This window comes from Zootoca vivipara, chromosome 14 (assembly GCF_963506605.1).
Source record: "Zootoca vivipara chromosome 14, rZooViv1.1, whole genome shotgun sequence".
NCBI lineage: Eukaryota > Metazoa > Chordata > Lepidosauria > Squamata > Lacertidae > Zootoca > Zootoca vivipara.
In genome coordinates this window covers 6,503,572-6,531,148 of record NC_083289.1, presented here as the reverse complement: position 1 = coordinate 6,531,148, position 27,577 = coordinate 6,503,572, and the positions used below count along the sequence as shown (strand labels likewise).

The 27,577-nt window shown below is 46.3% G+C and overlaps 1 protein-coding gene across 1 annotated transcript in view; it reads right to left on the bottom strand.

Annotated features, from left to right (window-relative positions):
• Positions 1-839: 839 nt before the first annotated feature.
• The window catches only part of ALDH1A2 (aldehyde dehydrogenase 1 family member A2), a 73,669-nt gene continuing 46,931 nt past the window's right edge, over positions 840-27,577 (bottom strand). Inside the window, exons 6-13 of the mRNA XM_035131796.2 lie at positions 26,877-27,005; positions 26,530-26,643; positions 10,413-10,515; positions 7,783-7,967; positions 7,014-7,178; positions 6,446-6,603; positions 6,251-6,325; positions 840-4,964 (exon numbers count right to left, since the gene is read on the bottom strand). Of these exons, the coding sequence (XP_034987687.2) occupies positions 4,892-4,964; positions 6,251-6,325; positions 6,446-6,603; positions 7,014-7,178; positions 7,783-7,967; positions 10,413-10,515; positions 26,530-26,643; positions 26,877-27,005 (1,002 nt within the window). The 3' untranslated portion in view covers positions 840-4,891. The remainder of the gene's footprint in view (positions 4,965-6,250; positions 6,326-6,445; positions 6,604-7,013; positions 7,179-7,782; positions 7,968-10,412; positions 10,516-26,529; positions 26,644-26,876; positions 27,006-27,577) is intronic.

Here is a 27,577-nt window from a genome sequence, read left to right as displayed (position 1 = left end):
TGTAGGACTACAAGTTTTGTAAGGAAATATTGCAGAAAAGATTTATGAGAATGGATTTTAAGTTATGGATTATCAAAAGTAATAGTTAGAATAACAAATGTAAGATTAAGAGATGAGGTTTGAAAATGTTGTATAAGATGAGATGAGATGATATGTTCTGTTTGAAAATATATGTAAAAACTAATAAACACACACACACACACAGAGAGAGAGAGAGAGAGAGAGAGAAATGTGGAGCAAAGATGGACGAGCCCTACGTCACATCTGTGGCATTGTGGCCTTACAAGCTGATTAGCTGGCTGTAGGCTTGGAAAACCAAGTCCAGGGCTTGAAGTCCGTGGCCACTTTTCTTGGAAGCAGCTGCCAGTTGATTTTAAGGAGTCCTTCCGGCAAGCATGCTTAGAATCTGCGGCTCAAAAGAGCTGGCGGGTGTCTCTTCTGCAAGCGATCTGGGTGTTAACTTCATCGTATCTGTGTGACTCATCTAGAGAGGAAATAAAAATCATCACTTCTTAAAACTTTATCCAGGACTCCCTCCAAGAAGCAAGAGTTTGCCTGAGCACCCTGCAGAGGCCGATGATTTCAGACTTTCGCTGATAGCTAAACTTTATGGCCACAGTGGGTGAGGATGAACTTTGCCTCTGACCTGGATCCACAATTCAGAGTTTTCTTTTTTTAAAAAGAAAGAAATGCAGCTGCAATAATATTCAAGGGGGGGAAATTAGACTCTTTCTCCCACTCTCTATTCATTTTGCAAAAGAAAATAAAGCTACTGAGGAGGAGGCTTCGCCTCTGTGCAGAACAGAATCAAACCAATGAGATGGGATGGCCAAGTTTCACCTCGGAAGCCCTTTAAGGGAAACTTAACAGTAAAGACTTCAATAACCTGTTTTCATTTGTCGTCTCTAACCATAGACAGGATTAAAATTGATAGCAGGAAACTTCGAAGACTGTCGGCGGGTGCTCTTGAGCTGCACATGATGTATTTGGCAAATGAAAACATAAATTTCACCGACTCGTGTGGGTTGAGGGTGGTGGGAAAAATGGCAACTTCAGTTGTTACCTGAATTTATTTGAAATAACACACAAACAATAGACAATACACATATAATACAGAGGAGTACACAGTATAAATGCTTATTGCTAGCACGAGTTTCTTCCAAAGGCATGTAACAGAAAAAGAAATGGAAATTATCCCTTCACAATGAATATTGGCGATAATAAGAAAACTAATTTCTCAAAGCGTATTTCTTTTAAAAAAGAAAACAAAACTCTGACATAACCCTACAATAGGAGTATATGACATTCATGTTGCACAGCTCTGGTAAAGCTTGCAATTGCATCTCCACGTTCGGAAAAGAACAGCATGAATTATGCATCTAGCAAAAAATATATATCTATATTTGGAGACAAACAAGGATGGCATAAATATCAAACACGGGGGTAGGATGCAGAGAGCGCTGGGCTAGGAAGGGAGGGGAGATGGGAGGTGGAGAGAACCACGAAGGAGGTGGCAGAGAGGGAGACACGGAGCCCCACCATTCCAGTGGAAAGTTCTCCTGGGCAAGCCCATTTGACACGAGTGTGCATTGTGCAAGAGCACATTTGTGCAACTCATACTTATGCCACTGGAGCTTGTGCAGGGGAACTTCCTGGCAGAGGGTGCTCCATGTGATGTAGTGGGAAGAGGAGCCTTTTGCATTGAATGTTTCAGGTTGTTTGCTGAGCTTGCACTTGAATGTTTCAAGTACTTTGCTGAGCTTGCACACTTGAACTGGATCCTTGTGTGGAGCAAGAGGCTGCCTTGGTCTCCTTTTATGCCAAGCTCTCACCCCTTCTCATGACGACTTTCCAATGGCCAGGACAGGTTCATTATTAACTAACTCTCAACCCTTCAGCTTAGAGCGGATGAACCTTTTCAGTGTCCAGAGTTTCTGTCTGAGTTTTTGACCCAAAGTGATTCATTTTGGGAGATCCATTTTTTGTAAAGATGCTGTAGCAAACATGGACAGCTGAGTACACACAGCTGTCTTTCAAAAGTCCAGAAAAACCCCTCAATCAACCAGTAAAAAATGCAACTTTTGCACTGGTGTTTCAACCGCCTCTGAATACCACCCTTGGGGACATTCTGTGCTTTGGCCCAATTCCTGGTAAATTGTGTCCAAAAACTGCTGATATTTCTGTTTCATGATTGGCCACTATATTTCACATTTGTTCTATGTCTCATCCAGACATGATTTTGTCAGATGTGGGATGTTCCCGCTGGGATAACATGCAAACAAAGGTCTTTGAATTTGTTTTCTCCTTTATAAAGAACATGAGGCCGCCATCTTTCATCTAGAACAAAGGACTCCTGCCTTTGAAATCACCCCTGGCTGAAAGGTGGTGTAAATCAGGAGACATCAGTCCATGGGCTCAGTTGTGCCCTGTAGGTCTTTCCCTGGTGCCCATAAAACCCCTGAATTCCCCTCTTTCTGGAAAGGGTGGTTAACTTCTTCTCCATTGAAAAGTACATAGAGCTGAAGGAGGAAGATGGAAGAGTGACATTAACTCTGCTAGATCTGTGACCAGAAGGGGTGACAATCACATCACTCACTGAAAAATCCAGATGTGCCCAGAGTTCTAAATGGTTTTGCAGCCACTAGTGTAAACTAGAGCCATGTGTTTAAACCACACAATGAACCGGGATCCACCTTGATGTATCGGTAGAGTGCTGGGTTTGAATGAGAGAAAACCGCATTCAAATCTCCATTACACCATAGAGCTTACTGAGTGACCTTGGGCCACTCACTGTTTGTCACCCTAACCTACCTCACAGGGTTATTTATTGTGAGGTTCACACAAAGAGGGGAGTTAGTTAATGAGTGTAGCCAACTTTGGTGACTGCCTCTTGGTTCAGCCCTGGTTCTGTAGTTAGCAGCACAAACAGATGAACTGAGTGGAACAATTAGAAAAAGTGGTAAAGTGATGACGTTGTGGGCCTCTGTATGTGGATCAGGCCTCCTTGAGGGAAACCACGCTGTTGCAGTGCCCACACCCTGGGCTGGTGCCATTGAGGCTTACCTGGCATCACCCAGGAGTCCCCTTCTGCATGCATTTATATCCTTATGCAACAGGAGCTATGTTGGTTTGGGGGAATAAAAAACAAGTACTGTAGATTTCTCATTCAAGTAGCAACGAGAGGCTTTGGCTCCAAAGGAGGTGGCACTCAAAACAGGGGAAGACTTTAGTCATCTTTCGTAATACGGCACCCCGTGGGAGGCCAAAACTTGGATCTTCTCAATTTTGTGCCCCCTCGGCCCTCAATCCAGTGCTTCTCAAAGGCCAGGCAAAAACTGTTGAATACCTTTGTTGAAACTATTATGGAAGGAGGAGCAGCAGAGCATGTCCTTCCTTCACAAGAGGAGGGCTGGCAAGTGTACTTGGAAATGGTATGGTTAAGAGTAGCCACACACACACACACACACACGCAACACTTTGCAATTTCTCAAGTCAGACCACTGTTCTGCAGAACCATGGTAAAAGGATCCTTTTCATTTTTATGTTTTGCAAGGCTTCAGTCAAGAGTGAAAGCCACAGAAAGCCGAGGTCACTTGCCACTGTTCTACCTTCCTGAGTGAAATGAGGACCTGCCTGCAAAGAAGCCAGAAAAAGGCAGAGGAAGGTTCCTCCTTGCTCCAGGGGCCAAATCAGCAAAAGCCATTTTGGATGCAATGGGGCTCCTTTCCCCACACATTAACATATCATATGGTGTGATGTCACCACGTTGTTTGTCTCTCAGCTGCTGCCACTGACTTGGGGGTGCTAGGCAGAGCATGACGAAGAGGGGCAAAAATGATGCAGAACATGCCTGACAGCAGCCCCTTGTCTAAATAGAGGGAGCTGTGAGGTTGCAGTTAACCTGCCCATTTGAACATCAAAACCTCAAATTCTGCTCAGGGTTTGGGACTGCCCCCAGGGATGCAATGGGCTCGTTTCCATTCTCCCACAGCTCCATTGGTGCAGATTCTGCCATGGGGTTCCAGGCATGCTCTTCCTCCTCATGTTTGCTGCCCATCATGAACTGCAACACTGATGGTAGAAATCCAGCTTGCAGCTGAAGAGGGTCCAGTTCCAGGAATCTGCTCCCACATAACTCCACCTGGGAGCAGGTGTCTGAAGTGGCCCCTTTCCTCTCACCCAGCTCCTGCCTTTCTGTCTAGAAGCGCATGTGGAAACACAACCAGCCTTTTCCTTGGGGGGGGGAGGTGGTGGTGGTTGTTATACTGCAAGTGCACTTCATGTAAGATCCGAAAGGGAAATTGTTTCCTTACGAAGAAACATCTGCAGCTACAGAGAGAATCCAAAACTCCACCATCGTTTTATCTGTTGGAGCACTGTGTTTTTGCAAGTTTCCCTGAAATGAGGAGGAATACAAGCTCACTCCGGGAGAAAAGGATTATGCTTTCAAGAACGCACATTACAATCTCCAGTTAAGTTGCCCACCTCCAGCCTTGGGGGCTTATATTTCTGGTAAGTGGGTGCTGGCTGAGTTTTGGGTCCCCGAATGAATCCAGTTGCAGCGCCCCCGTCATACAAGAATGGAGCAAATGAAGGACATGATGGTTGGGAAGGTCAGTTTAAAACAGGCTTTCTTTTCAGGAACATCATTTACTTGCAGTTAGTATAGTGGGAACATTTCTGAATGTTTTCTAACTGTACTATATTAAACAAGTGGTTTGTGGCCAGCAGTGGGGTGAAAACCCATCCAGCTTAATGGCAAGCCTGGTTGCAATGCTATTTAAAAAAGAAATCTGTGTCGCCGTTTTTTAAAAAATTCCTGAGTGCTAGTCCCCATAAAAGGAATACAGAGGGTCACTTGATGTAGTGCAGTGATCAGCACATTGTCTTCTTACGAGTTCTTCTGAGGAACCTTTATCGTCACAGTCTTCACTTCGGAATATTCTCGCAGTCCACACTCTCCCCTAGAAAACAAATGTGCAAGATTTGTGACTAAACACCATTCCTTTCTACAAGTACCACACAGAGATGCTTATCAGAGTCACCAACAAACAGGGATGGCCAACCCTCCCACACGATAAGGTAAGGAGGCAGATCTTGGGTGCCACTAAAGGAGGGAGAGTGAAACACAAGAGATTTGACCTGAGAAATCCCTGTGTGTGATCCCCATTGAAATGAACATGTAGAGCATCATAAGCCTCCATTCACTTCAGTGGTGCTTGTAGAGGAGAATATCCCTCTGCGCAACAAAGGAAATGCAGACACGGTGCCCTCCATCCCATGCTCTCCCCCCACTCCAATTCCCCTCTGGGGATACTGGCAGCAGGGGTGGAGCTAGGGGGGCGTAGGGGGCGGGCCGCCCCGGGTTCCACTCTGGGGGGGGGTGACAGTCGGCGCCCCACCCAGCAACAACCAAGGCGAGCTCCTCCAGTCTCCCGGTAAAAAGTCTGCTCGGCACGGCACGGCGAGCAAGCTTTTTACCTGGAGGCTGGAGGCTCGGGAGTCGGGGGCGGCAACTGTCACCCCTATCCAGCTCCAGGGTGGCACCTGCCCGCTGCGCCGAGCGAGGCTTTCTAGGCTGGAGGCTCCGTTTAGGCTCCATTTTGAAGTTGCAGGGGGGCGCGATCCCCCTCTACATAGCACGCATGTGCAGCGGGATGTGGGATGGTGCAGCTGGTACGGCGGGCGCACTGCGCCAGTGGGCTATCTACCTGGAACCTGGACACTCCATTTAGGCTCCGTTTTGAAGTCACAGGGGGGCTGCGATCCCCCTCTACATTGTACGCATGCGTCATTACGTAGCAACGTTGCCCCCCCCCCCGGTGCATGGCAATTTGCCGCCCCGGGTGTCGCGGCGGCTCGCTACGCCACTGACTGGCAGTGGTTTCCTTGGAGGAGGAATATAAGCAGTTCGTTAAGCTTTTGCTTGGGGAGAAAAAGAATTGCCTCCACCACTGCTACAACCCTGTCTCCACTGGACTATAATCAAGTGGTTCAAGGTCAAACACTGAACATAACAATCCCACCCCCCCACATACACTTTTGCCAAATTGAGGGGCATTTTGGTCCAGCTCTATCAGGCATTAAAATGCCCGGGTTCAGGTGCTGAAAGGTCAATGTAGATCTAGACTAAGGGCTTGTTTGCATGACTGCCTCCCCCGCATCCACTCCCACAGCATCACCTGGAGAGCCACCATCCCCCCCTTGGACAGGAATGAGCCCCGAAGCCCTCCTTGGAAGTCTTGCTTACATCTCTCTCCCATTGCCAGACATTTTGAATCCTCCAAAAGGACTCTGGGCATTTAAGGCGTTGTAGCAATTTATCCTGTCCGAGGAAGAAAGAAAACACCTTGTTATCCATGTTATCCCTCACCCCAGAAACAGACACCCCATTTTCCAGAGCAGGCATCGCCTGCCCCCAGCCTGCCTCCCTCCTCCTCCTCACCAGACAGTTCCTGCTTGCATTGCGGAGGAAACGGTCAAGGCCTTGTTGATGTCATTGGTGAAGACGGCAGCAACCAGTCCAAAGTCTGAATTGTTGGCTCTTTCAATAACTTCATCCATGGTTTTAAACCGCAGGATTTCTTGAACAGGCCCAAAGATCTGCAACAGAAATGGAGTGGGCATTTGGGGTAAATTAAAATGGCAGGCAGTCACTGTGGATGGGAGTCAAGTATGGATCTTGTTCAGATACGTTCAGAAATGTTTGGCTCTTGTTCAGAAAAATTCAGGTCTTGTTTAGAAATGGCACCACACTACCACCCACCCACCACCGAGATGGCTTCCTGGGAATCCAGCAAAGAGAATGGTAAGCTGGCACAGCTGGGTCAGGCAAACAAGGGGTGCTTCTGAGCTGTTGGGACTCTTGACCAGAGCTCATCCTGGCTGACCGCTGGTGCCCTGCCCGGGGGAAACTTCAGGAGCCCCTGTGAATAGGGTTTTTTCCTACCAACATCCGACCTACAAGGTCTTTGACCGAGAGTGTGGGGAAAGAGGATGAGAGGAACAAATACCTCTTCCTTGGCAATGCGCATATCATCCGTTACATTGGAAAAGACAGTGGGTTCAATGAAGAATCCCTTCCTCCCCAGTCCTTTGCCTCCACATTCCAGCCTTGCGCCTTCAGCAATGCCACTCTGAATCAGCTCCAGGATCTTATTGTACTGCTTTTTATCGATCTTTAAAAAGAAAAAGGAGAAGGAAGGAAAGAGAAGATGAGCAGGGCCCTGCAGAAACTGGGTGCGCCCAGTACAAGACCATCTTTTCCAGTGTCCTTTTTTCACAGTGGCCAACAAAGATGCGCCTGGAATCACAGGATCATTGGCTGTGGACATAACTTGATCTGGAAAGCACAAACCGTCTTTATCAATTCCTCCTCTTCATTTCTTTGCCGTGACTGCCTGGCACCTGGAGATCTACTCTCTTGGAAAACTACACACTGAAGTTTACATACATTGCATAGCTGTTATAGTGTTTTCGCCTGATCTCTTTCTCCCTCCTTCCCTCCCTCCCTCTAGTTTCTAGAGTAGTTTAACAATCAATCTCTCTTCACAAGGAACTCTGGGAATTGTAGCTCTTCAAAGGGAACAAGGGCCCCCTAAGAACTCTCATCACCCTTAAAAAATTACAGCTTCCAGAATTCTTTGGGGAAAACAATGTGTGTTTAAAGTGGGATCATAGCACTTCAAATGTATGGTGCTAATGTGGCCAAGGGTTTTCCAGGACTTGGCATGCACTGGAGAAATGCATTTAGTATCAGGGCCCTGGATACCTTCCCTTTACCTGTGGTCCTTGTTCTGTGGTGGGGTCAAAAGGACTCCCCACCACCCTCCTCTTGGCGCGCTCAACGCTCCTTCGAACAAATTCCTCGTAGATGGGCTCCTCCACATAGACCCGGGAGCCGGCGGTGCAGCACTGGCCTTGGTTGAAAAAGACCCCTTGATGTGCCTGCTCCACTGCGTAATCCACTGCAAAACCAAGAGAGCCACATGCTGAGGGACCGTTCCCCACATCTGTGGCTCCTGAGCCCACGTCACACACATCATTCCAAGCTGCAAATAATGCTGCTCAACTTCAAAGCAACAGAACAAAACTCCATTGCTGGAGTGGTGGTGGGCAGACGTTTGAAAAGATCAAAACATCCACACACATGTTCTTTGTGTATGCTGCCGTTACTGCAGCATGATTCATTCTGTTTTACGTAGGGATTCCTGTAAGAGCAGGGCAGAGATCAAAAAGGTTTCGAGGGCCGTAAGAAAAACCCAAGGCGCTCTGCAGGAGGTCCTCAATGTTAGTTAGGACAACAGCGGATTAATTAATATTTTGGCATGCATAATTCAGACTGTGTCACATCATAAAACCACTGGCAGACAACTCAGAACTCAGCCTGTTGTTGAAATGAAAACACAGTAACTGAGAACTGGCAGCTTTTGTCCAAATATCCTAAGAACGTAAGGACAGTCTGCTGCATCATACCAGAGGTCCATCTAGTCCAGCATCCTCTTCTCACAGTGGCCAAACTGATGCCTAGAGGAAGCCTGCAAGCAGGACCTGTGAGCACAACAGCAACATTCTCCCCATTTCTGATTCCCAGCATCTAGTACTCAGAAGCATTACTGTCTCTGACTACAGGTAGGTAGCCATGTTGGTCTGACGTAGTCGAAACAAATTTTAAAAAATTCCTTCCAGTAGCACCTTAGAGACCAACTAAGTTTGTCATTGGTATGAGCTTTCGTGTGCATCCTGTCTGACTGCTGGTGCCCTGCCAGGGGAAAACTTCAGGAGCCCTTGTGAATAGGTTTTTTTTTTCTGGCTGTGGCTCCCTGTTGGTATGGTCCATTGTGAATAAGGACGGGAAGCAACACTGACCAAAACTTTCTGATCCCTTGCAAGGCCAAGAACAAAAATTAAGGAAAACCTTTTGCCCCGACGTGATGAGCAAAGTCAGAGATTTGTTCTGGCAAGGCTAAGCTTGCAAAGGCGCCTGATGAGATGTTGAACCATCTTTTATTTGAATTTTCCTTTTTATAGCACTCGCCTTTAAATGCTCCCTTCAGTTTTGGGTGGGCACTTCATCTGATGCATCTGCCCCAAGGGCAACGTCTCACCCACTGGCAGACCAAGATGGCAAACATTTCAGGGACACTAAGAGGTTAAGAAGTCAGTGTGTGTGTGTGTGTGTGTGTGTGTGTGTGTGTGTGTGTAGGTAGGTAGGATATGGGAGCAGGGGACGTTTATGGCTTCCATACTAGATGACAACTTGTGCTTAAAGGCAGGTGCTCCATTGCAAAACCAAGGTGCTGCTTATACTGGCAGGTTAACAATTCATCCAAGACTGCTGCCAGTTTTGATGGGTTAGATAAGAGAGTTTGTTGTTGTTGTTGTTTAGTTGTTTAGTCGTGTCCGACTCTTCGTGACCCCATGGACCATAGCACGCCAGGCACTCCTGTCTTGCACTGCCTCTCGCAGTTTGGTCAAACTCATGTTCGTAGCTTCGAAAACACTGTCCAACCATCTCGTCCTCTGTCGTCCCCTTCTCCTAGTGCCCTCAATCTTTCCCAACATCAGGGTCTTTTCCAAGGATTCTCCCCCCCCCCTCTCTTCTGTGTCCCACCAGGACACTTCCTCATTCACACTTCAATGTTAAACCAAAGGCCAGGAATTATGATTCACCTACCACTACACCTACTGGGCAGCTTGGATGAGGCAGCTTCCTTTGCAAGACAGGGCCTCACCTGGGATAGAGGCATTTAACATGACAAAAGGTGTTGATGGCCCATCTAAGAGGCATCTTGGGCCTGGGCAGGCAGAAGTTGCCATGGTGATGGGGTGTGTGCTTGAGGTGAAAGGAAAATATAGTCTTTAGAGCAAGGTGTGCTGGGAAGAAGAAGGGGAGAACAAAGACAGAAATCCATCTTGGCCATGCTGGCTAGGAGAGATTCCTTGGGCTCCAGGGCTGCAATGCTGAGGGGGACAAGCCCCTCTTGAAATGACCATGCCGCAAGATCTGGACTCCCTCCATGCAGATTGAAGGTGTGGATATGTGAATAAATCATATTTTTTAAAGCTATGACAATCTCTGTTGTGTCTTCTATTTTCCTGGAACCCCCTGGAATCTCACTACCACTCAGCAAAGAGTGGGGATGGTGCCCAATTTTTACAACAATATATACACTTTTGGGGGGGGATTCCCTAATATTATGTATTTTTAAAGTAGTATACACTTTCCCTGACATATACATTTTTGTACCTCTTAATTTGGAGGACTGCATCACAAAACTCAGAGAAGAGTTAATTTTGAAGGATAGCAGTGTTTTGGTTTGCAGGCTGTTTCAGAAAGTGAGAGTTATTTACATTACATTATTTGCATCAAAATGTGAACCTTACAAAAACCCTCCCTCGTCCTTACTTACAGTCGGCATCTGCAAAGATAATATTGGGGCTCTTCCCCCCAAGTTCCAGCGTCACCCTTTTTAAGTTACTCCTCCCAGCGGCTTCTTGGATCAGCTTGCCAACCTGAAAAGATGAAGGAGAAAAGGCTTGAGAGATGGGCTCAGCGCAGCAGGCACTAGTGAAATGTCAGGGGCTCCAGGCCAGGGGGAGGCTGGTGGGACACAGAAGAGAGGTGGGGGGAAATGGTTGAATACTGGACAAGCAACAGCTTTGAGTGAGAGATAGGAAGAAGAGGCTGAAAACACTGCAGACATAGATAGGACAGAGAGCTGGAGGTGGGGGCTGAAACAACAACAGATTCATAGAAGCCTGCCAGTCCTACTGTATTCAGCTCCCCTCTTGTCTCCAAGGTCTCAGAGACTTTTGCAAGTACGGTAGCACAACAATGGGCCCAGAGGTCTCAAGGGGCACCTCCTTGGTGGACTGTAGGGAAAACAGCCGGATGGAGAGGAGACTGGCTACTGCTGGCTACTGCTTCACCGGGGCCAGTCTCACCTTAGGTTTTTCTGTTTGTATTCTGTTTCCTTGAAAAAAGAATCAACTTTACTGCTAGTCCAGGCACCCCCAAACTTCGGCCCTCCGGATGTTTTGGACTACAATTCCCATCATCCCTGACCACTGGTCCTATTAGCTAGGGATCATGGGAGTTGTAGGCCAAAACATCTGGAGGGCCGAAGTTTGGGGAATGCCTGTGCTAGTCTCTGAGTCTCTTTGCTGACCTGCAGCTGAACCAGCCCTGACACGAGATGCAGGTGAAGATGCATAATTATGCTGACGTAAGAAAGAAAAGATTTTGATCCCCAGAAGCAATGGGCAGTTAAGAGCGGAGGCAGACAAGGGGTCCAAGAAGGGACTGAAGTCACCCTGGTCTCTTTGCTCCATACAAGTTCACAGAGATTCCCTGCCTGCCCACACAGTCTAGAAGCTGGTTAGTCTTTTGACTGTGCAGTCCATGCGGGGAGATGGACATACTGCAAGCTGTCAGAATCAGTGCTCAGTGGTCTCCAACTTTTACTCAAAGGTAGGATTGTGGGCTTATCCACACTTACCTTTTGCCCCACTCTTTCCAGGCAAACGTCTTTGCTTAAAACTCCAGGTACAGTATGAACATTTTGTTTTGTTTTGCCCAGGAGCTTTCCCCATGAAAACCCGCTCTTTAGTGCTCAATCAGAGCAAATGTCAATTTGAGTTTCCAGCAGAGGGTTCTCTATGGGGAAAGCTCCAGAGCAAAAGAAAAGACATTGAGCTTTTAAGCGTGGGCCATGCCTAGAAAAAGCAGGGGAAAGATAAGAGTGGATAAGCCCTGAGACATTGTGACTCCGAGGCAAACATTTTATATGGCAGCCAGCTGCCACACAATAATGGCAGGCAGCAAAAAGCCTCAACAAAACCAAGCAGAGCTTGCAAGAGCCCTGTGCGTCTATGCAACATCTGCTGCATGGCACTGGAGCCTTTCCTAGGAGAGTTGACGATATCTGCCTGTTGTCCACTCAGTCATCCTTAATCATACAAAAACCTGAGGTAACCCCAACAACCTTGGCTGTAGGCTCAGCTGGGCATATAATGGAAGTCAAGAGTGCCAGCTTCCCCTGCGACCATGGGTGCCTTGGCCTTCGTGACAAATTTTGTGGGTGCCAAATTTTGTGGGTGCCCGGCTCCTTCATGGGGAATTTTGTGGGTGCTTGGGTACTCAAGGCCCCAGGGAGCCAGCACCTATGATGGAGGATAATATTGTTAACAACACACACAGAAGCAGGTGGTAGCATGACAGAGAATTAATGAGCCTCTTGTAAGGGATCAGGTGGCATCTGCCAGCATATCAAAAAAGGCATTCCACTACAAGTCAATGCTCATGGATAGATGACAGACCTCAACAGTGCTTTGTTGCTGTCCACACCCTTGAACATGTTCAGATTTTTGCCAAAAGCACACGCGCAAAATCAACAAGAGTGGACAACAGAGCTGAACATATGACGCACCCGCTGGGTCACGCCATTAGCCAATCTAGTCCAGCATCCCGTTCTCACGATGGCCAACCAGATGCCTACAGTCAGGCCATGAGCAGGACTTGAGCACAGCAGCACTCTCTCCTCCTGTGATATGAAATGCTTACCAACAGTTGTTTCTTCTTTCTCATCATCACTTGACAATGGGAAATGTGGTAAAATGACAGCATAAGATGAAGCAAATGCAAAGCAGAACAGATCTCCTGTTCTAGCCCCGTTGACCCCAGCAGAGTTTCAAGAAGACCCATATGATGCTTCACTTTAGAGAAAATCATACACCTTCAGACTTTTCCTCCAGAATTGATTTTGGCCTGAGACATCCTGATGGTTGGAGCCAACATATCCCAAATCATTGTGGGATATTAACAATGCAGTCAAACCAACAATGCATGTTTGCTAGATAGGCACATGATAGGAGTTGAAGCTCACAGAGTTTTCCTGTAAGTTTTCTAGAAAGAGCTCTGTGAGAGACACTCCCACTGTGCCCAGCCAGAAGTAGGGCGAAGCCATATATAATCTCCTTACCTGGCTGGGCAATTCATCTTTTCTCTCTGCTCTTTTGCCTCTTTTCACTTTTACTCTTTATCTCATCACCAAGCTAGAAATGTGAAGAACAATCTCCCATGTCTGACCTCCAATGCTCAGGCTCCATTTTAAGCTCAATTTAAGCATGCCTATGTAACTGAATTACCATTTTAAGCCTGCCTGAACAAAGCGGCTGTATCTGTTATTCCTCAACAAGTATTCTGAGTGAGCAAATGTTTTTTTTTTACCTTTTACAAGACTGTTTATGTGATTGTTGTTTTAAGGGAGAGAAAAGGAGAATCCAGTCTGCCTTAAAGCATACTGAATTAAAACTAAAAGCTAAAACTAAATCTAAGTTTCCCTTTTAAGTTGCAAAGGGATGCACTCTGAACTCACAAATGTGAGGAAGGAAGGATAACATCTAATAAATATATCCTCTCCTAACATCTATACGCATCCCTACAATCAACACAGTGGCAAACACCAAGCAATAAATCAAAGAACCAGCAATCTGTTGCCCCTGCGATCTGCAACCTCATCCTGTCAACTATTTCTATTTTTATTTATAAAATACCTCGGTTTCTTTCCCAGCCTTTCAAAACCACGAAACGCTCAAAGTGACACGCAGCGAAATCTAAACCAATCACATTTTCAGATCACAGCTAAAAACTCAATGAATGAAAAGCCAGCCAAGAGCAGCTGTGCAGCAGAACAATCTAGAGATGCTGCAAAGCCAAGAAGAGGAAGCCCCAAACACCTTCGCAAAGAGGGAGATTTCCACCTGGCTGGGAAGGGAATCGGATGAAGAGGGAGGCAACTTTGTTTCCCCAGGGAAGGAGCTCCCCAGAGTGGCTGCCACAGTGGATTGAGGCTGGGGACCTGATGCCACCTGAATTATGGGGCTACATAACAGAGCTAGCTCAGTAAAGTGCACAAATCAAAACCTCTCTAGATATAAGCTTAATGAGTGTTGCAGTTCATCTGGGAGAATATGTGCTCTAACTCCTTTTTTTTTTTGAATGATATTTATTTATTTTTTCCCATCACCAAACCTGAACATTGTTCTTCATGCTTGTATACATATACATATACATATACATATACATATACATACACATACACATATACATTTATGTTTGTTTGTTACAATTTTTCGTATCGTATTTCTAATCCTCCTTTCCCAGAGAAAAAAAGGGAAAGGAGAAAAAAAAGAAAAAAAGAAAAGAAAGTAAATTTTATCTTTGGACTTCCTGTTATCTCCATCAGCATACTCTCCTCTTTTTGTCGCAGAGTGTATATTCAATCCATGCTATCTCTGTTTTTACATATCGTTTGACACTCCTATTTCTTAAGGAAACTGATTTCTGCAAATCCAAACAGATTTTTTCCCTTTTTTACTCAAACGCTATCATAGAAATTTTGTTCTCAGTATATTTTCTAACATATTTCTTGTACCTGTCCCATTTTTTAAGAAATTCTTCTTTAACCTTTCCTCTCAAACTGTTTGTTAACTGTGCCATTTCAGCAAACTCTTGAAGTTTATTTTGCCAATCTATAATTCTTGGAGCTTCTTTTTCTTTCCATCCTTTGGCAATAACAATACAAGTAGGGTTCCAAAAGGAGAGGTCAAGATTTGAAAAAGAATTGTTGAACGGCAAAACAAAACTTATTTCCAAAATGTATAAATTGTTATTGGATTATGAAGTAATGGATGAAACGGTCACCACTTCTATGACCAAATGGGCACAGGACTGTGGTTATCCGATTACATGCTCGGAGTGGGAAAATTTGTGGAAAATAAATATGAAATTTACCTTGAGCTATAATATAAGAGAAAACATGCTAAAGATGAACCACAGGTGGTACCTCACACCTTCCAGACTTTCTAAAATGTATAAGAACATCGCAAATGTCTGCTGGAGGTGTGGGGGAAACGATGGGAACCTGTTTCATATGTGGTGGACCTGTGAGAATATCAGGAAATTTTGGGATAAAATTCATGATGAGATCCAAAAAATTATAGGTAGGAATATCCCAAAAAGACCAGAGATCTTTCTACTAAGTATCACCTTTCAAAAAGATATTCCCATACAGGCAAAAGAACTCCTTCTATATTCATTAGCAGCGGCTCGTATTGTTATTGCCAAAGGATGGAAAGAATATGTGCTCTAACTCCAATGCTACTCCTCTCCTCTCTTGAATGACTACTCACTAATTATTTGATTATTCTGTATTTTTACCCTGGGCAGGGGTGAGGGAAGCTTTGCAGAGAGAAAAGGCAGTTCTTTCCAGTTTTCAATTTGGAAAGGGTTGCAAAGGGAGGTGTGCGTTGGCTTTTATGTCTTCTGCACTGCTCACGTACTTCCTCCTTCCCATCTCTTGGCTCCCCCAATGAGCTCCCCACAGACAGCCGGTGCAGCCCAGGAAGGGAATGCCAGGGAAAAGGTTTCTCCCCCATAGACAGTGGAGCCAAGACGTTTCATCAACAGGAATGTTGGCACCAGCATCCTCCACTCCTCAACCCACACTTGGAATAGGTTGTGAGACTGTGGCTGGAGTGGAGGATCATTCTCTGCATAACCCATGAGGGACCAGGACTCTGTGAGCCACAAGAACCTGCATCAACGTAATCTCTGTTGGTGGCAAGGAATATATATAGAGAGGTATAGGGACATGATTTAAAATTTGGCTGGCATGCATGTCTTTGGCATGGGAAGGCAAAAATATATAAGAGTTTTATGAATCACATTCTTAGGAAGAAGCTGTAAAGAGTTTGGAAGAAACATAAAAAATGTGTTGGAAAGAAAAACACCTTTATGGCTATCTCCCATCGAAGCAATTGCAATTAAGAGAGTTAATATGGATCTTCTTCTTCTTTGGCGATCACTCGTAGCCTAGTAAGATTGTCTTCCGTAAACACGGTTTTAACAATGGGTCTGTAAGTGACTGTAGAGGCCAATTCTGGATCCACACGTCCTTCCACAGTGGGGACATTGGTTTCCTGGTGGGAGTTGATCACGGTGTGGATTTGCCAAGCATGCCTTCCTCTTAGCACGTTTCTCCCTTGCATCCTGAGATCGAGTTTCTTCAAAGCCCATGACACCTTTGGTAAAGGCTGTTCTCCAACTAGAGCGCTCGCAAGCCAGTGTTTCCCAGTTGTTAGTGTTTATACTACATTTTTAAAATATTTGCCTTGAGGCAGTCTTTAAACCTCTTTTGTTGACCACCAGAATTACGCTTTCCATTTTTAAGTTTGGAATAGAGTAGTTGCTTTGGAAGACGATCATCAGGCATCCGCACAACATGACTAGTCCAACGAAGTTGATGTTGAAGAATCATTGCTTCAACCCTGGAGATCTTTGCTTCTTCCAGTACACTGATATTAGTTTGCTTGTCTTCCCAAGTGATGTGTAAAATTTTTCGGAGACACTGTTGATGAAATCTTTCGAGGAGTTGGAGATGGCATTTATATAGTACCCTGTTTCCCCTTTTTTAATACGTAGTCAGAAAGTAAGCCATGGCAGGGTTTTTAAGCATTTGAGAAATATAAGACATACCCCCAAAATAAGCCATACTTCCGCTCCGCGGAAACCAACCCCCACAGGCACCTCCACTCACAGAGTCACTCCATGCAGCTGGCACTGCAGGAGCGCGATCAGCTCTGAAGTAGCGCTCCAAGAGCTCCGCTTAACAGCTGATCGCGCTCCCGCCTTGCTGGCTGCATCCCCGCGCTCCGCCTTCTCGTCCATCGCCGCCCTGCCGCTTCTGTGCTTGTCGCCACCGCTGGGCTCACTGCTTCTTCCTTGCCTGGCCTGGCCAAGGAGCTTGGAGCGCCCTGCAGCGGCAGGCAGAGCGCCTGAGCCAGCGGCCTCTGCCTGGCCCGGCCTAGGATGCCTGCTGCCCCGCCACCCGGAACCAGTGGCTGCTGCAGCGCCGAGCACTCAAGAGAACTGAGCAGCGCCCTGAGCCAGCGCCCTGAGCTGTAAAAACTGTACCGATAATAAAAAAAATAAGACATCCCACCGAAAGTAAGCCACCCTGTGTTTTTTTGAGGAAAAAAAGTTATAAGACGGTGTCTTAAAAAAGGGGAAAGACGGTAAGGTTGGTAGTACAATAGCTTTGTAAACAAGCATTTTTGTTTCCCTGCGAATGTCCTGGTCCTCAAACACTCTGCACCTCAAACACCTCTGCTTGGGACATGTAAAAAGGTAAAAGGGTATTGGGCAATGATTTATAATGAACTGAAAAAAATGTTCAAAATTACGCCGCCGCCCCAAAACAGAGTTCTTTTTGCTGGGGATAACCCAGACTGAAATTCCCAGGTGTCAGCAAAGGTTATTTACATATGCAACAACAGTGGCCCATGTTTTGTTAGCCCAAAAATGGAAAATGAGCAAGGTCCCAACTAAAGAGGATTGGCAACTTAAGTTGAAAGCATAAGCACAACTTGCAGATTTAACATATAGAAAAAGAGAGCAAGGAGAACATACCGTACATTTAAAGAAGATTGGAAAACACTTATTGAATATATGGAAAATAACTGTACAGCTGAAAACACTGACAGCATTAAGATAAATTCAACAGAGTAAATAATTTTTGATGGATGTAAAGGTGGGAGATTTATTTGAATGGTTATAGTAATATATGCACGGATGTATGATATGTAAAATGAACCATGGAAAGAGAAGAAGGGAAGCCACTGGATATTTTAGAGTTTGTAAAATCTCTCAAAGTGGTGGTGAGTAAGGTCCTAGCAGGACAGCTTACTCTATAGTATTAACCCCTTAATGCATTAATTAGACTTAAAATATTGGACCAATTTTGCTTAAAATAGATATATAGATATATACGGTAACCTTCTGTCCTCTATAAAGTGTGGTTTTTTAAAAACTTCTGCTTGGGTCACTCACAAGAGGCAAATGTCTTGCTCTTTTGGCTGGGGGGGGGAGGGAAATCAAAGGGGATTTTGTGTTTATGTTTTTATTTCACTTGTATATATAAAATAGAAAATGCAAAAATAAAATTTTAAAAATGTCTTGCTTTTTTCTTTTGTCTTCTCAATTGCTAAATAATAATCCAGTTAATTTAAAACACATTGAAAGGGTCAAATAGCTCAGACTTGTTCTCTGTGATTCATGTTCTGCTCTTCACTGGATATAATTTGATTTTAATTTGCTTTCTGGGGTATGTGTGTGTTAAGTAGTCTGTTTTGGAGCTGCTTAAGGGGTTGTTTTGTGGCTGAAATGAAGGTTAAATATCAAAACAAACATAAACTGCAAACAAGGATCTTGCACATATGAGAGTATTCTCAGGTTCCTCTGTCAAAGCCTAACTCCCCATGCAAAGCACGCACACACACACACACACACACGCATACACACACACACACACACACACACCGATTCTGCAGAACTCGGGTTGTTTGCTGCACAAACACACCACCTGACTACAGATTGGCATGGAGAAAAGTAAGCTGTACTTCTCAGTCCTTGGCACACCCCAGAAGAAACTCCTTGGCCCAGATGAGCCAACCCAGCAGCACACAGAGATGCACAGGTCTGGCAGGTCCTCTCAGCTCAGTCCATATGACAGTTGCATTTCAGGGCAGAGTCAGATGTTGGTCATCTTTGATAGCATGGCGCTGTGAGTGAGCCCAAAATTTGGTGTCCCCAAATGGATCTTCTCAGTGATGGATCTTCTCAATTTTGTGCTCCCTTGGCTCCGTGTTCTATGTGGGGTTGTTGTTGTTGTTGTTTAGTCGTTTAGTTGTGTCCGACTCTTCGTGACCCCATGGACCAGAGCACGCCAGGCACTCCTGTCTTCCACTGCCTCCTGCAGTTTGGTCAAACTCATGTTTGTAGCTTCAAGAACACTGTCCAGCCATCTCGTTCTCTGTCGTCCCCTTCTCCTTGATCTTTCCCAACATCGGGGTCTTTTCCAGGGAGTCTTCTCTTCTCATGAGGTGGCCAAAGTATTGGAGCCTCAGCTACAATGAGGTGCACAACCCTAAAACCAGCACTGTTTCAGGGATCAGCTTTCAGGACTCCCCCAAGCTACCAGGGCTTACAAATGGCACAGAAGGCCTGTGTGAAGAAGACCTTGCATGGCTTTATGACTGGGTCACATTCACTCCATTTAAAATTTGTGTGTCGTCTTCCCACATTGCTGGTGACCCAAAACATTTCAGTGCCCAGAGTGACAAGTCCAAATGGCACCTCCTGCCTTCACCAAGAAAGTCATCCATATATCCCAGTGGTGCTGGTACAGCAGGGCAGAATCCAAGGGGATTCTGTGGGCACCCCACCATCGCTGCCACCAGAGAAGCAACTGGAGTGACTTCTGGCTTCTGGTGAGATCTTGCCAGAACCTGGAAGCTGCATCATCCCAGTAAGGGGTGGCAAGGAGAGGTGGCGCATAGTGCGCGCGCATAGCAGTACCCTCCCACTTCACTTCAGGTGGTGAAACAGGACAGGCCACCTTGTTGTGTAGAATTCCTGGTGGACTCTGTGCCTATGGCTCCATTTGGCCTGTTTCCTCTTAATGCAGAGGTAGCCAGCCTTGGTGCTGTCTGGATTTTGTTGGATCACAGTTCCCATTGCCCCTGACCATTGGCCATGCTGGCTGCTGGGGCCGCTGGGAGTCGTAGTCCAGCAACATGCCAAGGGCACCTGGGGGAAAGTTGGTCTAGGCTATGAGCAATGATACCAATGACCATTTTAATCTGAAATGTAGCATTTATTCAGCACAGAACAGAGGTGGGGAACATTTGTGGGCTCAGTGCCACTTCTGCTTTCAACAGGACCAGTCCAATTTGCCCTGCCCCGCCACAAGTTTTGGAATCTGAATGTTCTTCTGAGAACTTTTGAGAGAAACCAAAGAAGTTCAGTAAAAATGAGCAAAATGTCTCGCAGGGTTGATCTGGAACGTCCCTGCAGGCCTTAGTGCAAAATCCTCTTGGATGAGAAGGGAGAGCTGACACAACAGCCCAGTTATTCATCCCAGGGTCCGGATCCTGCAGCGGGATATCAATCTCACTTGGGGGGTGGGTCACCTGCTGAGTAAGACAGGATCAGTGGTAATACAGCTGTTAGCTGCAAACATTTGCTTGGCATGTCTCAATCCTGGACTCTCCTGTAGTTTGCTTTGATGGCCTCGCCCGGTATCTTGTTGACTAATGATGAGCTCATGCTTTGTTAAACTCACAGCATAAAGAAAACACCCGAGTTGCAAGCAAATCAGGCAAGACGCTTCCTTGGGCTTTTGACTGAAGTTGTTCAACCTAAAGATCTTTGAGCCCAAAGCACTCCCTCTCCCCCACTCCAATCCCTCTCTCATTAAACTGGGGGTCTAACTTGTTTGCTTGGGTGTGTTTGTTGCATCAAGCAAATCTTCATCTTTCCTCTCATTCATACAGACTTCAGTGTGTTGGAACAAATGTCAGATGTTTCATTATCTTCAGTTTCTGCCTGGGAGACACTATATGGAGACAAAAATGTGGACAACTTGGAACAGAAGTAACCACTATGGCTGATTTTACCTAGAATGCAGCCCAAAGCAAATCTGTAGCCCACCTCACACCCAAGGCTTGTGAGCTTTCCTAAACATAATCCAGTGACTGACTGCTGGTCTCAGGTTATTCATGCTTTGCCCCAGGCCCCTTTCAGTGCATAAGAATTGCCTTGGTGGAGGAGATCAAGGATAGTCTCTAATCCAGCAGAGTCTAATCCTGATACAGTGGTACCTCTGGTTAAGAACTTAATTCGTTCCGGAGGTCCGTTCTTAACCTGAAACTGTTCTTAACCTGAAGCACCACTTTAGCTAATGGGGCGTCCTGCCGCCGCCGCACCACCAGAGCACAATTTCTGTTCTCATCCTGAAGCAAAGTTCTTAACCTGAGGTACTATTTCTGGGTTAGCGGAGTTTGTAACCTGAAGCATTTGCAGGGCAGCCTCGAGCAGGTCGCACGTCCTGGTGCTGAGGGGCGGAGATAGCTCCGGCGCCCCCGCCCTTGCAGGGCGCAGCATGGTTTCCTGCCTACTGTCCGGCGCCCTGGCGCACCACGCCACCAGGGGTCTACCTAGAGCCGGCCCTGAGCGTTTGTAACCTGAAGTGTTTGTAACCCGAGGTCCCACTGTATACTCACAAACAAGGCATGGGAAGGAGGCCCATCCACTGGTTTTGCTCCTGGTGTCATGTATAATCTGAGGAGCACTGCCTTGGCACATGGAGGTTCTGCTAAGCTACCATGACTTACAGCAGCCTTTGCTGCCAAATGTTTGGCCTGCAATTCCCATCAGCCGCAGCTATTGATAGACCAATCCTCTTCCATTAATGTCTCCAATTTGTTTCTACAGCCATCTGTAGGCTTGGAACAGGACAAACACTGAAGGAGCAAAGAGAAGGAAGGAGGGATCCCGAGTCAAAAGGAACGTGATGCTGAGAGGCTGGTACAAGACTCTCCTGCTCCACATATTCCCCCAGAGGATTTTGAGGCATCTGGCTATTGGGACTGGCATAGAGCCCCAGCCAGACACTTCTAAAGTTGTTCCGAGACCTGAGATTCCATTTGGTTTGTTGCCTGAGAGCTCACTGACATTACATTGCCTATATTCTGCTTTCTCTTCATCCTTGATAACTGGATGCTCATTTAACAAGGAGCAGAGATGTAGGAACGCAAATGAAGCCATACAGGGGATGAAACCACTCAAGCAGCCCCAGGAATACCACTCCCTGTTCACTTCCCAAGGCCAACGTGATAGCACCCCAGAGCTAAGTGTTTGCTTGGAAGTAGGGGGAAAAGATTTTTGGAGATGCTAGTGAAGCAGTAAAGATCTCTAAGGACGTGCTCTGTGGGGAGCTGGCTTCAGGCACCAGGCCAACTCTGCTTTACAAAAATGTATGCAAACATGACATGAATGCTGGCAACATTGATCGTGCCATGTGGGAATCCCTCCCAGCACCTGGAGATAATCAGTCTGCTTGTGTATCCTCAGCAGTGACCAAAGGAGGAATGACCTCTGGGAGGAGCACAGAAAGAAAAAATGCCATGGCGCATCTGCAGCAGCACAACCGGACGCCTTCATCTGCCCCAGCTGCAACAAAACATGTCTCTCCCACATCAGTCTCTACAGTCACAGCAGACCATAATAGCCATTTGGGCTAGTAGCCACTGAGAGCGTTATGCTCCATGGATTGGTCCATTTCCCTTTTAGAAAAAAGTCCAAGTTGGTAGCCATTGTACACCTTGCAAGAGTGAATGTCATCATTTAACTCTGAGATGTGCAGAGAAGTCCCTCCTTTAGACTGTCCCGAATCTTCCACCATTCAGCTTCATGGAATGATCCCATTTAGTCCTTGCGCTATGGAGAGAAGGAGAAAAACGTCCCTCTTTCTCCACACCCGTTTCTTCTACTTCTGAGGGCTCTGTGACTGATCTGAGTCCCAGCGAAAAAAACCATGGAGTGCAGAGCACACATTTTGCTTTCCTTTCTCCCAAAGGCAGCACTTGGGCCTGGGCCTCGGCGCTTACAGAAACCCGGCATTTTTGCAAAGCTGTACCTAATGAGCCATGGCAGCATGAAACACAAGCGATGGGGGATTGTGCAGAGAAGCGATCCATGACGGGCGGGTTCATGTAAGAAGTTGCCTGCCTGCAGGCTGGGGGTGGGTGGGGACCGTCACCCCGCTGCAACCCCACCTGGGAGAGGTGAGCCATGAATGGGAAAAGAGGCGGGGTGCTGGGATGGAGAGAGCACATCAAAGGCTCCACAAAGATCTTACATATGGTCCATCTCCCCATCTCCCCCCACCACCAAACAGTCATTATTCAGGAGTTGGAGGGTGACCAAAAAAAGTGAGCTGGCAAGGGCCATGCTGTTTTACAAGCAGCAGGGCAGCCAACTCTTCTCCCTAAATGTATGTGATTGATCAGCAAAGACTGAGATCCTACAGGTACTTGTCTGGGAGTGAGCTCGTCTGTGTTTACCAGAAACGTCTTCCGAGTAACAGGTATAGAATTCGGTTGCACAGATGAAAGACTTCCATGGGCCTCAAGTCCCCACTTTTCTGTATGTTTCTCCCTCCAGTACTCAGATGGGCCCCTGCTCCTAATCCCTCCATCTCAGGTGGTGAAGCTGGTGTTCACTAAGGATGGGGCCTTCCTTGTTGTGGCACCTCCCCCATGAAACAGCTTGCAGAACAAGTTCCTTCACAGTTTCAGGAAGTTGGCAAAGACCTACCTTTTCAAAAAGGTATTTAGTTGTGTACTTTTTGCTATTTTTGTGTTGCTTGAATTTGTCAGAGGCTGGATTAGTTGCTTGTCCTATTAATTTTAATGTATTTTTTTTTACATCTTTTAAAAGTTAACAGTGCATACATTTTTGTTACTCTGTTTTTATTGCTGATTGTTAGCTGTGTTCAGTCTCTTTGGAGAAACAGTTAGGAGGTTTTAAAAGAAAAAAAAAGTAGATATTTTTTTAAACAATTATATTTACAAGTATCCCATTAGAGCAAGTGGATCTCTGTATTGTTCATGTGAATGGGTATTGCACAGATGCACACAAATTATATTAGACAGCTGAGATCAGGGATGTCCAACAGGTCGATTGCGATCTACCAATCGATTGTGGGGCGTCCCTGGTCGATCCTGGTCATTTGCATGATCCGGATCACACACACACACACACACACACACACCGAAAAAAAGCTCAACAATTTTGGTCAATCCAATCCACTGTCATTTTTTTTAATAGTGGGAGTAGATTGCAGTCTCTTGGGAGCTGGACATGCCTGGTTTAGATGTCACAAAAGATGACAGGCTTGCTGTTCCCCACTCAGTGACCCTGATCTCCAGCTCTGAGGACTTGTTAAACAGCGGTACACAAATACTGGAAACAAATAAATCTGTGTGCATTCATGAAAAGAACCAGTGACTGGCAATTGGTATTCCAAGCTGCAAACCCTGTGGTTCCAAACTAAGGTCTTCAGTGGTAGAGTGCTGTTTGCCCCCACCAGCCTTTTGGGGGCTGAGATGTCTTCCCCAGCATGGATGAAAAGCCAAGCCAGAAAAGATTTCTGAAGTTTGAGGAAGGCCTTACCAGGAAGTTTGTTTATGGGCCTTTCTATTACCTCTTTTAATTTTCCTAAAATGTCACTCACTGCTCCCAGTTCCTGGAGGTGGTGGCATATAAATTCTGAAAGCAGGAGTAAACCCAGTCTTCAGGTTGTGCAAGGGATATTCAACAGATACAAGCAGGAGATACAAGCAAACCATTTCCACCTTTATGTTAACAAAGCCAGGCAGCCTTCATTAGTTCTGAGAAGCCCAATGCTCTGCAGAACAGCTGATCTTACAAGACTGGTTTGGAAGTGTTACTACATTGACTTGCTGTTACAAGAATTCCACAGAACAGGAAATAAAAAACAATATGGAACAGTTTACACTCGCGTTACATTAAAATGTTCCAGCTGTTCCCACTTTAGGTTCTTAGAGAATTGCTTTTTTTCATGTCTGTAACGCTTTTCACTTCCTATTAGTAAGGCTCTTAAAGGCAGGTATTGAGTTAGGACAAAATCCACAGCATTTTGAGTTTAAACGCCTATTAGAAATGAAAGCCCGCTGGAACGACGCTAAAAATTTATTTTGGCTACAAGAGACAATTCTGAAACCAAATCCATCTGTATTTTTCTTCCCGCAATCAGGAGTGCATCCTGCATGAGAGTCTCCTTAACTGAAATATAGGCCACATACAGCTACAAAATCTGCCAATGGAACCTGACTCTGTCTTTAGCAGACTCTCCAGAATGCTCTGATATTGGTGTCAACAGGTAGTAGCCATGTCAGGGAGCCTTTGTGGGGTCTATAGTTGAAGGGGCCCCACCTTGGGCACAACTCAGCTTATCTTCATTCTTTTTATTTTCATTTTACTTTTGTATGCTGCCTTTCCAAGGAGCACTCTTTTGAGGTGGCCGATGTATTAAAGTTCAAAACACAACAGCAACACTAAACAAAGGAAACACCTGAAATCTGCTCATGGCCTGCAGCCACATTTAACTGTCTCTTCAAACTAAACAACAGTTCCGTTAAAAACAACAACAACAACAACAACAACAACCCATTTATAAGTGAACCAAGAGAAGCTCCACCTCTGTAAAGACCCTGTCGGGCAAAGGACTCTTCTTCAGGGCCTTTTGGGAAAAGTGGAGCGTGCCAGACCTCCAGAGGCTGATGGACTCTTGCAAAGCCCCAATGGAATGGGCAGGCCTGTGGCACATCTCCCAGGCAAGGACTTCTCCCAAGCAAGGACTTCCTGGAGGTGATGCTCTGCCCAAGCGAATCTCCACCGCGGGCACCAACATGCCTTGTTGGGTGTACCCTTCCTCCTGGGGTGAAGCCAAACACCCTCTAGTGCAGGGGTCCTCAAACTACGGTCCGCAGGCCAGATCCAGCCCACCAGGGTCCTGAACCCAGCCCGCCCAGCAATTGCAGAACCCACCATGTCCTGTCCCCCCCATTTTCCTGCACAAAAAGGGACGCGGTGAAAAGTAGCAACAATTCCGTCCCTGGCATTCCAAAAGGCTCGTCGGCATTCTGAAAGGGCCCCACCCCCACCCCCAACTTTCCAAAGCTTACCCACGCAAGTTGAGGAGGGCTCAGAGGGGAGATGCGCGAAACCGCTGGGCTGCTGGTGGAAGCAAGATAGGGCTAGCTGAAGGCGCTCCTTTTAATATATGTTAGTGTGGCTGCCTGCTTGCCTCTCCCTCCCCGACGGTCACAGATCCATTGCAAACACAGGAGGGCAACGTAACGGTGGGCGAAGCTCTCTTTCTCTCTGCCTCTCTTAGCCCCCCACCTTTTCCCCTCCCCAAGCCTGGGCCAAGAGACAAGCTCAACAGGTATATGACCAATTTAATAATAATAATAATAATAATAATAATAATAATAATAATAATAAGGCATTTCAGACAGTGCTGCAAGTAATTGGGAGGTGGGCAAAACTCAGTGTTACTCTGTGTAGACCCATTGAAATTAATAGATCCAAGTGACTCATATTCATTATTTTCAGTAGATCTACTCTGAGTGATCTAGCAAACTGGCATTGGCTACAACCCATAATCTAACATTTTAAATATTGTATTATTATTTTCCTGTTTTTTTGTTTGTGTGCACTACAAATAAAATATGTGCAGTGTGCATAGGAATTCGTTCATACAGTGGAACCTCTACTCACATACGGAATCTGTTCCGGAGGTCTGTTCGTGAGTCGATCCGGGTCACTGGGAGAAGCGCCGTTCTGCATGTGTGCATTCGGCGGCAGCCACTTCTGTGCATGTGCAGTCGGCAGAAGCCGCTTCTGCGCATATCTTGGCAAACCCGGTATTTACTTCCGGGTTTGCCACAGTCGCGAGTCAGATTGTTCACGAGTAGGGGCGGTTGTACTGTCTTTTTTTCCAAACTATACTCCGGACCCCAACAGTGTCTGAGAGACAGTGAACTGGCCCCCTGTTTAAAAAGTTTGAGGACCCCTGCTCTAGAGCACCCACTTACCTCAGTGGATCCAGTGAAGGCAATCTTATCAATTCCCACATGAGAAGCAATCGCTGCGCCAGTGGTGGGTCCAAATCCTGGTACGATATTGACCACTCCGGGTGGAAACCCAGCCTGAGAGAGAGAAGGGAGAGGGGCAAGCTGTTTGGGGCGAATGGACCACACACAAGTCAAGCTGGGCAGCTCCCTGGATGCATCCTCTGATTCAGTGCTACTTATCTAGAAAAAGAGGTGCCAGAACTCCCCATGAACACCTCCCTTGCTCTCTTAAAACTGAGTTCCAGGACTGAGTTCCAGCAAGTCCTGGCTGAAAAAAAGCCCGGCTCTGACCCCACTGCTCTGCTCACCTCCTTGATGAGGGCTCCCATGTGGAGTGCGGTCAGCGGCGTTTGCTCTGCCGGCTTGATGACAATGGTGTTGCCACAGCAGAGAGCAGGTGCAATCTTCCATGCAAACATCAGCAGGGGGAAATTCCACTGTAGGAAAGAATGCAGCCATTATTACTAAGGCAGCCACATGACCCAAGAAATCCTAGCTGCTCAAGTCCTCTGGAGGGCAAAAGGCTGTTTTAGCTTATCAATCCACCAGTGATATATTTATTTAATTATTTGCTTATTTAGTCCATTTTAAAGAACAAGGTGAAGAATCACCCAGTAAGAACATTAAAGCAACATCAACCTGCTCCAATGTTTGCTTTCCTCTTCCCTCCCTAGTCCTTTTATCCTTTTGTATTACGTCTGTTATACAAAAGGTGGCGCTGTGGGTTAAACCACTGAGCCTAGGGCTTGCTGATCAGAAGGTCGGCGGTTCGAATCCCTGTGACGGGGTGAGCTCCCGTTGCTTGGTCCCAGCTCCTGCCAACCTAGCAGTTCGAAAGCACGCCCAAGTGCAAGTAGATAAATAGGAACCTCTACAGCGGGAAGGTAAACGGCGTTTCCATGTGCTGCTCTGGTTTTCCAGAAGCGGCTTTGTCATGCTGGCCACATGACCTGGAAGCTATACGCCGGCTCCCTCGGCCAATAATGCGAGATGAGCGCGCAGCCCCAGA